General features: G+C 45.9%; 1 protein-coding gene across 3 annotated transcripts in view; it reads right to left on the bottom strand.

Moving 5' to 3' along the window:
• Positions 1 to 15,022, bottom strand: part of LOC102384353 (granulocyte-macrophage colony-stimulating factor receptor subunit alpha-like) — a 45,520-nt gene extending 30,498 nt beyond the window's left edge. Inside the window, exons 1-3 of one of the 3 annotated variants that reach the window (XM_006027300.3) lie at positions 14,946 to 15,022; positions 1,435 to 1,550; positions 1,125 to 1,258 (exon numbers count right to left, since the gene is read on the bottom strand). In XM_006027300.3, the coding sequence (XP_006027362.1) occupies positions 1,125 to 1,258; positions 1,435 to 1,550; positions 14,946 to 14,980 (285 nt within the window). In that variant the 5' untranslated portion in view covers positions 14,981 to 15,022. Of the gene's footprint in view, positions 1 to 1,124; positions 1,259 to 1,349; positions 1,551 to 7,229; positions 7,349 to 14,945 lie in introns of those variants that run through there. The other 2 variants (XM_006027301.3, XM_006027302.3) reach the window with 2 other exon arrangements.
• Positions 15,023 to 15,404: the final 382 nt, after the last annotated feature.

Here is a 15,404-nt window from a genome sequence, read left to right as displayed (position 1 = left end):
TGCTTCCAGTTTTGGGCTCCACAATTCAAAAAGGATGTGGAGAAGCTTGAGAGAGTCCAGAGAAGAGCCACGCGCATGATCAGAGGTCAGGGAAGCAGACCCTACGATGACAGGCTGAGAGCCCTGGGGCTCTTTAGCCTGAAAAAGCGTAGGCTCAGGGGTGATCTGATGGCCACCTACAAGTTTATCAGGGGTGACCACCAGCATCTGGGGGAACGTTTGTTCACCAGAGCGCCCCAAGGGATGACAAGGTCGAATGGTCACAAACTACTTCAAGATCGTTTCAGGCTGGACATAAGGAAGAATTTCTTTACTGTCCGAGCCCCCAAGGTCTGGAACAGCCTGCCACTGGAGGTGGTTCAAGCGCCTTCATTGAACACCTTCAAGATGAAACTGGATGCTTATCTTGCTGGGATCCTATGACCCCAGCTGACTTCCTGCCCTTTGGGCGGGGGGCTGGACTCAATGATCTTCCGAGGTCCCTTCCAGCCCTGATGTCTATGAAATCTATGACATCAAGCAATATTTTTTTCTACCCTTTCCCACAGCATCACAATGATATTGCTGGACCTAAATGGGATGCTCAGTTGGTCATAGCCTTGTCTTGCTCTCTCTCCCAGTGATTTTCAGAATCACTGCTTTTCTGGATATTGTCCCTCATTCTTAACTATGTACAGAGACCTCCAAGAGGTCTTGGAAACAAAATAAGTAATCTTGTTGGCTATTAAATGTGTCTTTACATGTGCTCCTGGGTGGGATCTTTAATTAGAGGGGCTCGTGTATTCAGTGTACTGCACTTCAAAATGGTGGTGGGGTACTTTAACTAAGGCTCATTTAACAAGCTTTAGTTAAAGTGCCCTCACCGCCATTTTGAAGCACAGGGATACTGATACACAAGACATGAAGGCTGATGGAGCATACCAATTGGCATGCTCCAGCAGATTCAATTAATTGAGTCTGCTCCAACACGCTGTAGTTACAGCACATCAGAGCCGCACTCCTGCACATGTACAGGCACCCTAAGATTCTACTAGTCCTACACACATTCTTTTTTAAGAAATTAAGGCTATGAAAGGGAAAGAAATAAGTAAGTGTTTCTAGTAGCAAGTGAGTAGCAAACTTACCTCTTTTTCCACAGGGATGTTTTTTGTTTTCAGAGTACAGTTGTATTTGGTAATGTTGAGACTGCTGTCCCAAGTCATCTTTAGTTCTTTCAGATTCACCGTCAAGTTTGTAATGGGTGAGGCTGTCTCATTTGCTGAAAGTTTTATAAATAAATATCAGAAAGATGTGATATGGTCTCTCAAAATTTTTAGGTGCAGAAGCTTTTATCTAGGCATGGCACCAACCTTTGCTTCAATGCAAATATCCTAAGTGTGAAATGAAGTGAAACTCAATTTTTCCAAATGCCGCAGATCAAAGGATTTCACTTACAGTGTGTACACTGGATAGTAGCATGCACTGGATGAAATGGCAGGATGCACCAGATCATGGCAGACACACCTAGAGTGATCACCATGATGTTGCTTGGAAACAGACAGGAATAACACCTGGAGAAAAGGAAAGATGTTAGGATTCATTTGGGCTTCTGTAAAACTTGATTGCTTTTAAGAAAAGAAGCTGAATTCTGGCTAAGATTCTGCTTCAAAGGCTGCAGAAACTTTCCTGGTGCTCTAAATCCTTTTTTTTGTAGTGCATATAAAATACAAAGTGCAGTGGGAGAGTTACAAAGAGATGGCTGAAGGGAGTTTGGGGCAATGCCTGATATATTGACACAGGGTAGAGCACTTTGCTGGGAAGTAAGAGATGCAGTTTCAAACCCTGTAAGCTGACGAGGCCCTAGAATATGGGTTTTCGGTATCCCACGGAGGTGTCCTAGCCCCACAACTGCTTTGCTTATCACTACCATTTTACTCCTGGCAGCTCTGTGCACAGGTGCATGTGGAATCCAAGTTGTGCGCAGGTGCCAAAAATTGCATTTATATATCTCTGTAAGTTACACACCTCAGTGTCATGGGGAAATACACTTTCGTCCTTAGCCTCCTTGGGTGCATCTACATGAGATGTTTACTGTGGAGCTGTAACCAACTCCCCATTAGGATAGTACTACCAAACACAAGGACTATGTTACAGTGGAGTTATTTACTCCACTGCAATGCGCATGTAAATGCTGATGGGTCTGGCTGAGACACAAGGGTGTTTCAGTGCAGGGGCTGCCTGCTGGTAAGCCCAACACTAAAGAAACCTCCTACCCCAGCCAGCCCTCTACAGCACATTGAACTAGGTCAGAGCATCCCCAGGCTGGCAGGCTCCTTGCCAACCAGGATTGCTCTGCCCCAGCTGAACATGCTATGGTTCCAGGTGCACATGCAAATGTGAACTGCACCAAAGTTTATTCAGCCACCCTAATTGCATGTGTAGATGCACCCTCTGTGTCTCAGTTCTGCACTGCATCAAAGCTTAATAACACTTTCCTTCTCATCAGGGATACTGTCAAGTGTGTGATATACTCCTGTACTATCATAAGGGCTATATAAGAATCTGAGATATCAGTCTGACTGTTGTATTTTTGGGTTTGGAGCATGTGAAAAGGAGCAGGTGCATGGGGCATGTTCAGGGTATCTGTGCCAAGACATGCTGATAGATAGACATACTCTTAGATATTCAGGACAAAATTCGTCTGGGTCGGGCCAGGATGCCAAAGGAAGTACATGTGTGTAGCAGCGGACATGAGCCCTTGGCTCCCCCCGACCCTACCGAGCGGAGCGGCAAGACCGGTGTGTGAGGAGCCAGCAGGAGCCAGCAGCAGCAGTCAGGTAAGCCGGGGGGTAGGGGAGGGAGCTGGGCCAGTTGGGCCAGCTGTAGGGGATCAGGAAGGGGTTTTTCTCCCCTCCCGTCCCTATATAGCCGTGCCGGGTGGGAGCCACACTCCCGAGCCGCACGAACAGGTGCCGCAAACAGGCGCACTCTTCTACTCTGTTTACCAGGGCACCCTTTGGGGTTACTAGAAACAATGGCCATAAATTGAAGGAGAATAGATTTAGTTTGGATATCAGGAAGAAATTCTTTATGGTGAAGGTTGCCAAAATATGGAATGGGCTTCTAAGGGAGGTGGTGCTTTCTCCTACCTTGGAGGTGTTCAAAAGGAGATTAGACAATACCTGGCTGAGGTTACTTGATCCCAGAGCAGGGGGTTGGACTCAATGATCTAATAGGTCGCTTCTGACCCTGGAAATCTATGAAATCTATGAAATTCAGATGCAAATCTTATCATAAAATACTATAGGTTCTTTATTTCACTGGTATAGAAACCCACAAATTCCTTCTTGGAACAGTATGGGTCTTTCTTCTTTCAATATCTGTTTCTGTCAAATGTATTTTTCTTCTTATAAGAATTATTACCAGGAAACAGATCAGACTATTGCATATTTTCCCCTATTATGAAAAAAATCTGTTAAGGTTTCATGATGATTAACCTCCTCAGGGAACACTTGAATTACAGAAAAAGTAAGCACAAGGTTATATTCTGTGAACAGTTATACCTTTCCACACTACAACTTACAACCATTTCAAAAGAACAGGGTACAATCCAATTCCATTTTGAAGTGCAGACATAACCATCCATCATGCTATGCTGGAAACCTTTGTTACAACTTGAGAGTACCCAGATAACTGGAAAAGTAGAACAGCTATTCTGCAAAACCGAAACTGAGCCCAGGTCAAGACAACTATGATGTCTGACATTGAACTTGATGAACCCTTCTTGATGTTACTGAATACATTAAAAAAATAAGTCAGAATCATTTCCTTTTGGGGAGTCATTGTTACAGAGCACAAATGCGAGTTATCAGGATGTGACTTTACAGAAGGGTCCATGTGACTAACACAGAGCAGGAAAACTGAACAGAAAGTTTTAAAAATTAGACACAACAAATCCTTTCTGCTTTCCAACCTGCTTCACACACATCTGAGAGAACTATTCTATATGTTGGAGAAAACTGTAGAGAAGAATAGGGAGAGAAAGAGAGGGACAAGTAGGGCATCAAGGCTAATGGTAAGATAAGAAGGGTGGGGTAAATACAGTTATGCAGTTCAGTTAGTAAGTCAGATTATCTATTATAGCTTTCTCCTATGGGCAGGGCGAAACTTTTATCTCCACAAGTGGTAGAAACAAACACACACATATTTCCATGATGTGAAATATTCAATATCATAGTACTGAAGTGAAATTAAGAGCCAGGATTTATAAACAAACTTTGAACTGTCTCCTGTGTCTGAGTACAATGAGTCAGACTCGCTTCCATCTATAAATGGTATATAAATGGACATAAATGCCAGTGCGTGATACTATTCCACCCAGTTCAAGTGATGAGAATCCACCAAAGCCTCTGCTTTTGTAACATACTACTGTCATATAACCCTTAAGACTGGAGTCATTAAAAAAATAATAATAAAAAGAAGAGAAAGGAAAAGAGAAACAGATACCTGTTTTTCAGGGTCTTGAGTAGGTTGGAACAGAATCATGCTTAGGAGCATAAGTACAGTTATATGCCTAATAGGTAGACGAGAATCTGACCCCAGATACAGCCTGCGTAATGATATCCATCTTACCAAGTGCAGGGGAAAGTGTTCTATAAACTTCCACTAGGGGCTGTGCTCTTCTTGATCTGCTGCTCACAAACAGGGAAGAATTGGCGGGGAATGTAGTAGTGGATGGCAACTTGGGCAGCAGTGATCACGAGATGATTGAGTTCAGGATCCCAAGGAGAGGAAGGAAGGCAAGCAGCAGAGTAAAGACCCTGGACTTCAGCAAAGCAGACTTAGACTCACTCAGGGAAATCAAGGACAGGATACCCTGGGAAGCCATATTGAGTGGGAGAGGAGTCCAGGAGAGCTGGCTGTATTTTAAAGAAGCTTTACTACAAGTGCAGGAACAAGCCATCCTGATGTGCAGGAAGACTAGCAAGTATGGCAAAGGAGCAGTTTGGCTTAGCAGGCAACTCTTCAGTAAACTAAGTCACAAGAAGGAAGCTTATAAGAAGTGGAAACTTGGACAAATAAATAGGGAGGCATATAAGAGCGTTGCTTGGGCATGCAGGCGTGAAGTCAGGAAGGCCAAAGTGCAATTGGTTTTGCAGGTAGCAAGGGATGTGAAGGCAACAAGAATGGTTTCTACATGTATGTTGGTAGCCAGAGAAAGAATAGAGAAAGTGTGGGTCCCTTACTGAATGGGGGAGGCAACCTTGTGACAGAGGATGCAGAAAAAGCTGAAGTGCTCAATGCCTTTTTTTGCCCCAGTCTTCACAGGCAAGGTCATCTCCTAGACTACTGCACCTGACAGCACAATTTGGGGAGGAGGTGAGTGGCCAACAGTGACAAAAGAACAGATTACGGACTATTTAGAGGAGCTGGACATGTACAAGTACATGGGGGCATATGGGATGCCCCGAAGAGGGCTGAAGGAGTTGGGTGATGAAGTTGCAGAGCCTTTGGCTATCATCTTTGAAAACTCATGGTGATTAGGAGAGGTCCTGGATGACTGGAAAAGGGCAAACATAGTGTCCATATTTAAGAAAGGGAAAAAGGAAGTTCCAGGGAACTACAGTCAGCTTCACCTCAGTCCCTGAAAAAAAAGATCCTCCAGGAATCCATTTCTAAGCACTTGGAGGAGAAAAAAATGATCAGGAACAGTCAGCATGGATTTACCAGGGGCAAGTCATGCCTGACTAACCTGATTGTCTTCTATAATGAGATGACTGGCTCTGTGGGTGCAGGAAGACTGGTGGATATGGTTTACCTTGATATTAGCAAGCTTTTGTTATGGCCCACAACATTCTTGCAGGCAAGCTAATGAAGTACAGAGCTGGATGAACGGACTGTAAGTTGGACAGAAAACTGACTGGAGCATTGGGCTCAAAGGGTAGTAATAAATGCCTCAATATCTAGTTGGTAGCCACTATGAAGTGGAGTGCCCCAGGGGTTGGTCCTGGGACCAATTTTATTCAAGATCTTCATTGGTGACCTGAAAGATGGCATAGAGTGCACCCTCAGCAAGTTTGCAGATGACAGTAAGTTAGAGAAGGCAAGGGGGTAGTAGATATGCTAGAGGGTAGGGCAAGGATTCAGAGCGATTTAAACAAATTGGAGGATTGGGCCAGAAGGAATCTCATGAGGTTCAACAAGGACAAGTGCAAATTCCTGCATTTAGGATGGAACAATCCCATGCACTGGTACAGCCGACTGGCTGGGCAGCAGCTCTACAGAAAAGGACCTAAGGGTTACAGTGGACAATAAGCTGAATATAAGCCAACAGTGTGCCCTTGTTGCCAAGAAGGCTAATGGCACACTGGGCTGCATTGGTAGGAGTGTTGCTAGCAGATCAAGGGAAGTGATTATTCCCCTCTATTCAACACTGGTGAAGCCACATCTGGAGTACTGTGTTCAGTTTTGGGCCCCCCAACACAGAAAGGATGTAGATAAATTGGAGAGAGTCCAGCAGAGGGTGACAAAAATGGTGAGGGGACTGGGGAACATGACTTATGAGGAAAGACTGGAGGGAACTGGGCTTGTATTTAGTCTAGAGAAAAGGAGACTGAGAGGGATTTAAATAGCAGCCTTCAACTACCTGAAGGGGGGTTCGAAAGAGGATGGAGCCAAACTGTTCTCAGTGATGGCAGATGACAGAACAAGTAGCAATGGTATCAAGTTGTAGCAAGGGAAGTTTAGGTTAGATATTAGGAAGAATTCTCTGAGTAGGAGGGTAGTAAAACACTAGAAAAGGTTCCCCAGAGAGGTTGTGGAATCTCCATCCTTGGAGATTTTTAAGATCCAGCTAGACAAAGCTTTGGCTGGGATGATCTAGTTGGGGATGATCCTGCTTTGAGCAGGGGGTTGGACTAGATCACATCCTAAGGTGCCTTCCTGCCCTGATTTTTTTATGATTCTATGATTTTCTGTAGCTTAAAAAAAAGAAAGGTGTTGAGTGAAATAAAGCAATGCACAGTGTGAAAAGCCTTGGCATCATTTTTATTGGACATTGCAGTAGTGTTGAAAAGTTGAGCACTCTTTTACTGATTTCTTAGAAATATTTCAGTTATATGGGAAAATATAAACAGATCCTAAATACTTTGTCTCAGCCTCTCTCAAGCAAAAAGAATGCTCATTCAAGACATTCATTCCACTGAAAACATTTATGGGAGATGGAATAGTAAATAGACAAAAATGCCTACCTTCTCAAAACTCCTTTAGCTCATTTAACAGAATGTTGCAACAATGATGCCCAGCGAGGACTGCCATGCTCAAGTCTGACACTGGAATGGTGCAGCAATAATATGGTTTCTACTTTGTCACTGTATAGTAACTTTTGTTCTTCCTTATACAATAGGAAGTCTTGTGATAGCATTACTTAGTCACTATTTCCCTTAACTGTCAACTTCCTTTAACTCTCAACACAGTCCACCCATACAGTGGAATACACTTGCTGTTTGGATTAGTGAGAAAAAAGTGTGCCAGGTGTTGCGTGTTCAGGTGTCTAAGGATTTAGACACCTATGGACAGATTCTATTTCACCTTCAAAGTAGACTTAGGCATTTATGAGCAATCTTATTCCTCCTGCTCAACGTGAAAAATCTATCAATGCAGCTATTTTTGCAACATCATCATTCTGTCTTTAAGAGTGAGCCACAGAAAAGCAGCAAATGGAAAATTGTTTTTAACTTGATTTTTTCCCCTAATTCAGAACCATAGGAGGTTAACTGCAGTGAGGGCATGAAGCGTGGATCCTGGGAAAGCATGCTTCTGTGGTCTCCATGGTCTTGCTGCCCAACAGCTCTGCTCCCAGCATCAAGCCACTGGGGGTTAACTGCAGCAACAGCATGCAGCCTGCAGAACCATGCCTCCCTGGACTCCATGTCCTTGCCATGTAGCAGCTCCACTCCTTTTCACCACGGGTTATCTGTGGTGATGGGGAAGCCTCCACTCCTTGCTGCCAGGGGTTATCTGTAGTGATGCCTTCCTCCCTTCGTCTAGGGGAAAAGGGCCAGACAGGCATGGAAAATTCCAGTTCAATTAAGTTCAGTTTACCTTAGGTTAAGATTTCCCATGTGTTGTGCCCAGCTTAAAGGCATAGGACAGACCCTAGCAAGGCTTGGGAGCACTGCGATGGAATGGGGGCCTTGGGATTTGGTTTGGCATGGCTCTTTGAAGGCAACTGATGACCTTGTCAGCTCAGCACTCACCATCCCCCTTCTTAGGCTGGGACAAGACTATGGAGGACTCGGGTGGTGAGTGGGGAGGGGAACTGGGTCCCCCCCAAATCTCACTATGTGGGACAGGGCCATGGGGGTTATGGGGGAGGATGTGGATGTGGGAGGGTGGATGGGTATGGGGGATTTGTGGTATGTGTGTGTGGGGCAGTTGTGGGGGAGCTGTGGGTGTGGGGATGTGGGGTGTGTAGACATGGACGGTGGCTGGGTGTGTGTGGGGGGGTGCAGGTGTGGGATGTGCATGGGGAGGTGTGTGTGCATGTGTATGGTGGCATGCATGTGGCCCCTCCCATTGTGCACAGCCCCTGCAGCCAGTGGAGCTGTGAACCCCTGGCAAGCTCCAGGACTGGTGAGCCCCAGGACTGCACATGGCCAGGCTGCTGGCTCCATCATGGGGACTCACATGCCCAAACCTTGTGCTGCTGAGGGGAGCCCCAAGGTTGAAGCTGGCAATGCAGTTCATAGGGCTTAGCTGGGGTGGCAGGGAGCAGGGGGGAACGGGCCTGATTCCCTGCCATTCCTCATGACCTCTGCGAGGTTGTGAGCCGGGCCAGGCCACCAGGTGCATCGTGTGGAGCTCCCCACAGAGGCACATGGCTCAGGTGGAGAACCTGGGAACTATATGCAAGCACCAGGAGCCTTGTGTGATGGAGCCAGGTGGACTCTGCCAGCCCAGGCCCTGTACTCCCACTTCTGCTACTGCTTCCCCTGCTGACCTGCCTGCCTGCCCCCACTCCCCCGTTGCTTTCCTACCTTCCTCTCTACTGCTTCCACCCTTACTCTGCTCACTACCACTGCTTTCCACCCTGCAGGGCTGGGGTTGGGGTGTCGCTCAGGTGAGGGCGAGAGTGCCCCCATGGGGCCAAGCCCTGCTCACTCCCATGCCAACACAACAGGCATGGCCTGGAGCTGGGCCAGATACAGTGAACTGATAGGCACCTACCCTTGGGTGGCATGAAGTCACCTGCTGGGCTGGATCCATCCCATGGGCTATATTTTGCCCGCCCCTGTTCTAGGGGCTACCCTACCACAAGCATCCCTATCACTGTGACCACAAAGCTCAGTAAGGTGCAGTTGTCAGTCACACCAAGGACCCACCTCCATATTATCCTGTCCTGGCAATCCTGATGTTACATGCCCCTCGTGGGGCATGGGCTTCCAGCCCCATTCCTTGCCCCTTTTGGGGTACAGACTAGGGCTGTGTGAAGCTTTGGTCCCTGATTCAATTAGGCAGAGATTTGGCCTGATTTGGTGGCCAAATCTCTCAATCTGAATCAAATCAGAAGACTCTTTAATCTCTCTGAATTGAATTGGAACCCTCTGAATTGATTCGGAGAGATTCGGCAAGATTCGGTGATTCAGACATAGACACAGCTTTAAATGTTTTTTTCTACATATCTCAAGGTACCAGGTGGCTCATGAATGCTGTGATGATGGGGCTGCTGGAGCATCCCACAGAAGCATGGGGGGCTCCCCCAGCACACTTGGCAGCAGACTCGGAAGTGGACCAGAAGCACTTCTAGTCCACTTCCAGGTCTGCTGGGGAGTTTGCTGCCCCCTCCCCCCACACACACCTCCCTGACTTGGCAACTTGTGCCTTCTAGGTCTGGGGGGGGGCGCCTGGAGTCTCCCCATGGCCAATTGCTGGGGGGTGGGGCGTGGGAGGGCCCCCCCATGTGCTCCCTGGCAGACCATCCCAGAAGTGGACCAGAAGTACTTCTGGCCCACTTCTGGGTTTGCTGCCAAGCACATGTGCCCCTGCCCCCACTCCTGTGGGACACTTCATCTGCCTCAGCATTGAAGCATTTACGAGCCACGGCTGGTACCTCGAGGTATGTAGAAAAAACATTTATGTCTAGGGCCAAATCGTTAATTTTCCAAATCAGCATCCAATCTTCAGATTTGGATTCAGCCAAATAGAATCAGAGACAGCGATCTGAATCAATGAATTGAATCTCTGTCCCTGATTTGGGCTGAATCTGAATTGAATACAGCCCATTTCACACATCCCTACTACTACAGACCTCCAGGTCTTTCTCCACATGAGAAAGTCTTGTTTTTTTTCCATTTTCTGAATTTGATATAAAATATAAATGCTTTAAATAATGATATAAAAAATCTTTATATAACCTTAAAGGATTATAGGAGACCAAGGTAGGATGATGCTCAACCTTCCTTCTTCCTTTCCTTCCTACCTCCTTGTTGTACCAGCCCCCTCCCTTCCCCACTGGCACCACAGCCACTGGCTGTGCCACCCCTCCCCATGCCAGCCAGGACCCTCTACATCCCACCTCCCCCTTCTGCTGGCTGGCTGGCCACTTCATTGTGTCTCAGTTTACCTGGCCCTGCAAACTTCTCATCCCTGCCCTGGTGTGTGCTGTGCCACGCAATAAGCATGCTGGTTCTCAGACCTGTGCTACGTCTCTTTTCCCCCAGCTCCCTGGGCCGGCACAGCTCCCCCATCCCAGTCACTTGACCCCTTACGGAACTCCCCTTCCCAACCAATCCCAATTGTCTGTGATGCATGCAAGATTTTGATCCTTTAATTAAAAAAAAAAGCTTCTTTTTCACTATTTTCTCTTTACTTTAAACCAGTGTGTTCTAAAATACTTTTTGAAGTACTTGTTTACTAATACTGAAAAACTATCTGTTACTTTTGCCTTATTTGCTCTTTTTCTGGGTCCAGATATTTTCAAATGGAGATGAACAATTGGAGAAAGCCATGGAAGAGATACTGAGGGATTCTGAAAAAGGCCAAAACAATTATGCTACTGACTATGAAAGCTCCAGTGTTCCTTGTAATCAGGCAGCTGGAGATGTGTCAGCCTGTCAAGCAAATCACCCATCACCATCTTTACATCTAATTCTGGACCCTTCTATTACAGGTACTGGTTAAGTTGCATCTAGGTCATGAACCAGGGTTCTGAAAAATTGAAATGAATACTAGGAATTTTTAGGTTTAAAATTAGACTGGACAAAGCAATGAAGACTAGTCTTTTTTCCAATATGGGTCAAGACGGACTACAAAAATAGATCATTTGTGTCTTGTTACCCATTTCTGTATTACCATCTCGATCAAGATTCTCATTTTGTCACTGTGTCAGTGGAAGAACTGCCTGAGCCTCGGTCTGCGTAAGAGAAATATCAAGCAGGGTGAAGGAAGCAATAGAGGTATCTTGTATAGTTTGTTGCCAGCTGTATCTGTAAATGTGATATGTCACAAATTGAAGTGTTTTCAGACCTTTTTTCAATTGGCTTTTCTCTTTAAGTCCCTTTTACAAGTTTAATGGATTATATACAAACAGTAATGAACTACAGCCAGGGAAAGTAGAAATGCAAGAGAACTTCTGTCTGTGGTTGGTATTGTAAGGAGAAGCGAAATGGGTCTTGGTGTGAAGAAAACAGATGCAGTGAGAATACTCTATCCTGCCTCCCTAACATTAACAATGTTTGCAGAAAATCCTCCCACCCACTTTAAACACACTTTTAATGTGGTACCAGCACCAGCCTTCTGGCTTTTTGGAAAAATGAGGTTGAGTGAAGTTGTGACTCATTCTCCTAGTGCAGGGGTTTTCAACCTTTTTTGGTCGGGGTACCCCCGGCGACTGGTCAAGAAGCAGGGAGTCCCCCAGCAGCCGGTCGAGAAGCAGGGCGGAGGGGGGTCCCCTGGCAGCTGGTCAACGGGGGGGGAGGGGGAGGTCCCCTGTGCAGCAGCGAAACCGGAAGTGCTGCCAGCTTCTCTGCGCCATTTCCACGTATGCCCTGGAGCCTTCCAAAGTACCCCCAGGGGTACACGTACCCCTGATTGAAAACCCCTGTTCTAGTGCATGGAGGGCTGCAAGAAACAGCAAAATTGGTCTCAGATGGGTGCCTCCAGTTTACCAGTGAGTTCAAGGGGGAATGTAAAGGAAAAATCTCTTCATCTGCAGTTAAGACAGTGAGGGCCAACTTTTTGGCAGATGTCCCACAAATTAAGCCTGTGCCCTCCCTAGATGCCACACAAGACCCCTTTCCCTGTCCTATCTGCTGCTGTGCTGCTTCCCCCCTCCCTTATCTGGCATGTGCCCCGCACAGAGGCCTCCTTTGCCCCTTGTGGTATGCATGCTGCTGGTTGGCCATCCCTGAATTAAGGTACCTATTCCAGCAATGTGGAATAGATTATTTGGTACCTACAGACATAAAGGGGTGGGAGAAGAGGATTAAGAATAAGTGTGCGAGCAATGTAGAAAACAAACAATCTGAGTCAGATGAAGAATTGGCAGTCATGGAGATGTCTGGTTAAACTGTGGCCCAGATTTAGTCACCTCTGGTGGTAGAAATCTGTTTTGGTAAAACTAAAGAAAAATTAAATAACGTGCTGGCCACAGTTAATAGTAATTACTCCTAGTTCCTTTACTTAGCTTTTACAGATGCAGAACTTAGGGAATTGGTGAGGTTTTATTCACCAAGGCGCCCCCGGGGGTTACAAGAAATAATGGCCACAAGCTAGCAGAGAGCAGATTTAGATTGGACATTAGGAAGAACTTCTTCACAGTTAGAGTGGCCAAGGTCGGGAACGGGCTCCCAAGGAAGGTGGTGCTTTCCCCTACCCTGGGGGTCTTCAAGAGGAGGTTGGATATGCATCTAGCTGGGGTCATCTAGACCCAGCATTCTTTCCTGCCTATGCAGGGGGTCGGACTCGATGATCTATTGAGGTCTCTTCTGACCCTAACATCTATGAATCTATGCATAGAGGGGGAGGGTCACCTCCTTGGCTCTGCTTTAGATGCATTTGTGGATGCACAAAAAGGTACGGTTAGCCCTACTGACTGTGACCTTGCATTGTCAGCCCATGATCATCTTGGAGTCAATAATGACTCCAAGATCTCTTTCTGCCACTGTGTTCTCGAGAAGGGAGTTTCCCATCTTATAAGTGTGCTGCTGATTCCCACTACCCAAGTGCAAGCACCCTGCACTTGTCAGTATTGAAACCCATCCTATTTTCATTAGCCCACTCCTGTAACCTGTGCAGGTCCTGCTGTAATCTGTCCTTTCCTACTAGCATACCCACCTCACCCCAAATCTTGGTATCATCAGCAAATTTAAACAGGCTTTTTACCCTGTTGTCCAAGTAACTAATAAAGAAATTGAACAGTGCGGACCCAAGAACCGAGCCCTGGGGGACTCCACTGCCCACTTCCCTCCAGGTCAAAAAAAACTCGTCCACTACTTCCCTCTGAGTATGATCCTTCAGCCAATTTGCAATCCATCTGACTGTGTAGGCATCAATGCCATAGTCATCTAGTTTTTTGATGAGAATGGGGTGGGAGACAGTGTCAAAGGCCTTGCTGAAGTCCAGAAAGACTACATCCACCGTGACACCTGTACTCAATGCTTTTGTTACCTGATCGTAGAAGGCAATCAGGTTGGTTTGACAGGACCTGCCCCTAATGAAACCATGCTGGTTGCCCTTGAGCATCATCCCTGCTGCTGGCCCATCACAGATTTGCTCCTTGATGATCTTCTCAAAGAGTTTCCCCAGGACTGAAGTAAGACTAATGGGCCTATAGTTGCCATGTTCATCTTGTCCTGTAAGCAACTTGAAAACTCCATTTTGTATCCTTCTGCTTGACATAAGTGAATGAACTCTGCATAGCCTTTATGTACAAGTGTGTGTAAAAGGGTGAATGGTGAGAGAATGGAATAGAGATGGGAAAAGAAGATTTATCTATTTATGTAAGCAACAAGGCACCAAATGTAAGTTACCAGTCAGTAAACTATTTAATGAATGGTTGAAGAATCCCTTTGAGGCCAAGCGAAAGAAGATAATGAGGATGAGGAATGCACCTATCCTGCCAGATGGGCAGCAAGAACACTCCAAGTCTAAGATACCAACTTTGACGACCAAACTGACCTCGGGCTGAGTTAAGCTGAAGACGAATGAAGAACAACTGCAAAAACAGAAGCTGGGTGTGGAAAAACCCCAAAGTGCTGAAACAAAGGATCAGTGCCATTATTGAACAACTGCTGCTGGTACCTATAATGTCTGAATGGAATGGTTGAAGTGTGTGTGTCTGTGTCTGTGTCTGTGTGATGATTTGTGTGTGTCTATATGAGTGGTGTGTCCAAACCTCTATATCTAATTCATGTAATCAATATACACGACATTTTGCCTTATCCCCCTTTATAAGGTCTAGTTCTTGATTTGGCAATTGGTAATTTAAAGTAACAACTTCACCCCCCACACCTTTATTTCAAACAGTTTTTCAAGATTTCTCCCCTCCTACCCTTAGCCCTTTCTCCCTTCCTGCTGCTGCAGAGGGAGGGAAGTCACAGATCTCATGTTGGTTTCTCTGCCTCTGAGCTACATGCCACCCTCCCCATCCTCTCCCACCCCATGGCTCCAGCCAATGTCCATGCCCATGCTGGCCAGACTGTCTAGGGGCAAATCATAGCTGTGCAGGTCTGAGACAGCATTAAGCCTTAACCTGTGACTGCTCTGAATTTGTTCTAACTTTAAGATGGCATAACTTCCCACAGATTTAGAATGGTATTAAGGTAACCTGTAACAGTATACTTCAGCGCGCACAGTTTTTTCAGAGGCTCTAGCAGGGTGCTATAGGATTGCATTTAGGCACTTAAATCTATTTACACCCCTAAAAGAGCACCACTTTACAATGATAGCCACATATTACATCTTACCAAAGGAGTTCCTGTGAAGAGATGCATCGCTTCATGCCTAGTCTGGCTGCTGGCTGACCTTCTGCTGGACCCTAAGTAGAAGCTCTATTCTTTTATCTGTACAATCCAGACAGATAGTTTCTCTTTTTCAGTGTTTTATTTCCTCATTTCTTCAGGGTTTCAGTTCCTGGCTTGCATCAGTCATAGGATGCCAGCATGTTCCCCAGGAAGAGACATTAAAAAATGTATACCCATGCTACACATTGAATACATTACTCAATTAACTGGTTAATTGCACAGTAATTGTAGCCCAGCCATGGATGCAAAGTCATTAGTTTTCTGTGTTTAAAAATCCCACCCAAATTCTCTAATTAAGACCCCCAAAACACACATTTCTCTGCCATGAAATATATAAGTATCAGTTGAACGCAGTGTTTTATTGACAGACAAGGTTCCTTGGGTGAATCTGATATCTTTTAT

The sequence above is a fragment of the Alligator sinensis genome, unplaced genomic scaffold (genome assembly GCF_000455745.1).
Source record: "Alligator sinensis unplaced genomic scaffold, ASM45574v1 scaffold395_1, whole genome shotgun sequence".
In the NCBI taxonomy this organism is placed as follows: domain Eukaryota; kingdom Metazoa; phylum Chordata; order Crocodylia; family Alligatoridae; genus Alligator; species Alligator sinensis.
Note: the sequence above shows the minus strand (reverse complement) of the source record. Positions and strands in the feature narration are given on the sequence as shown.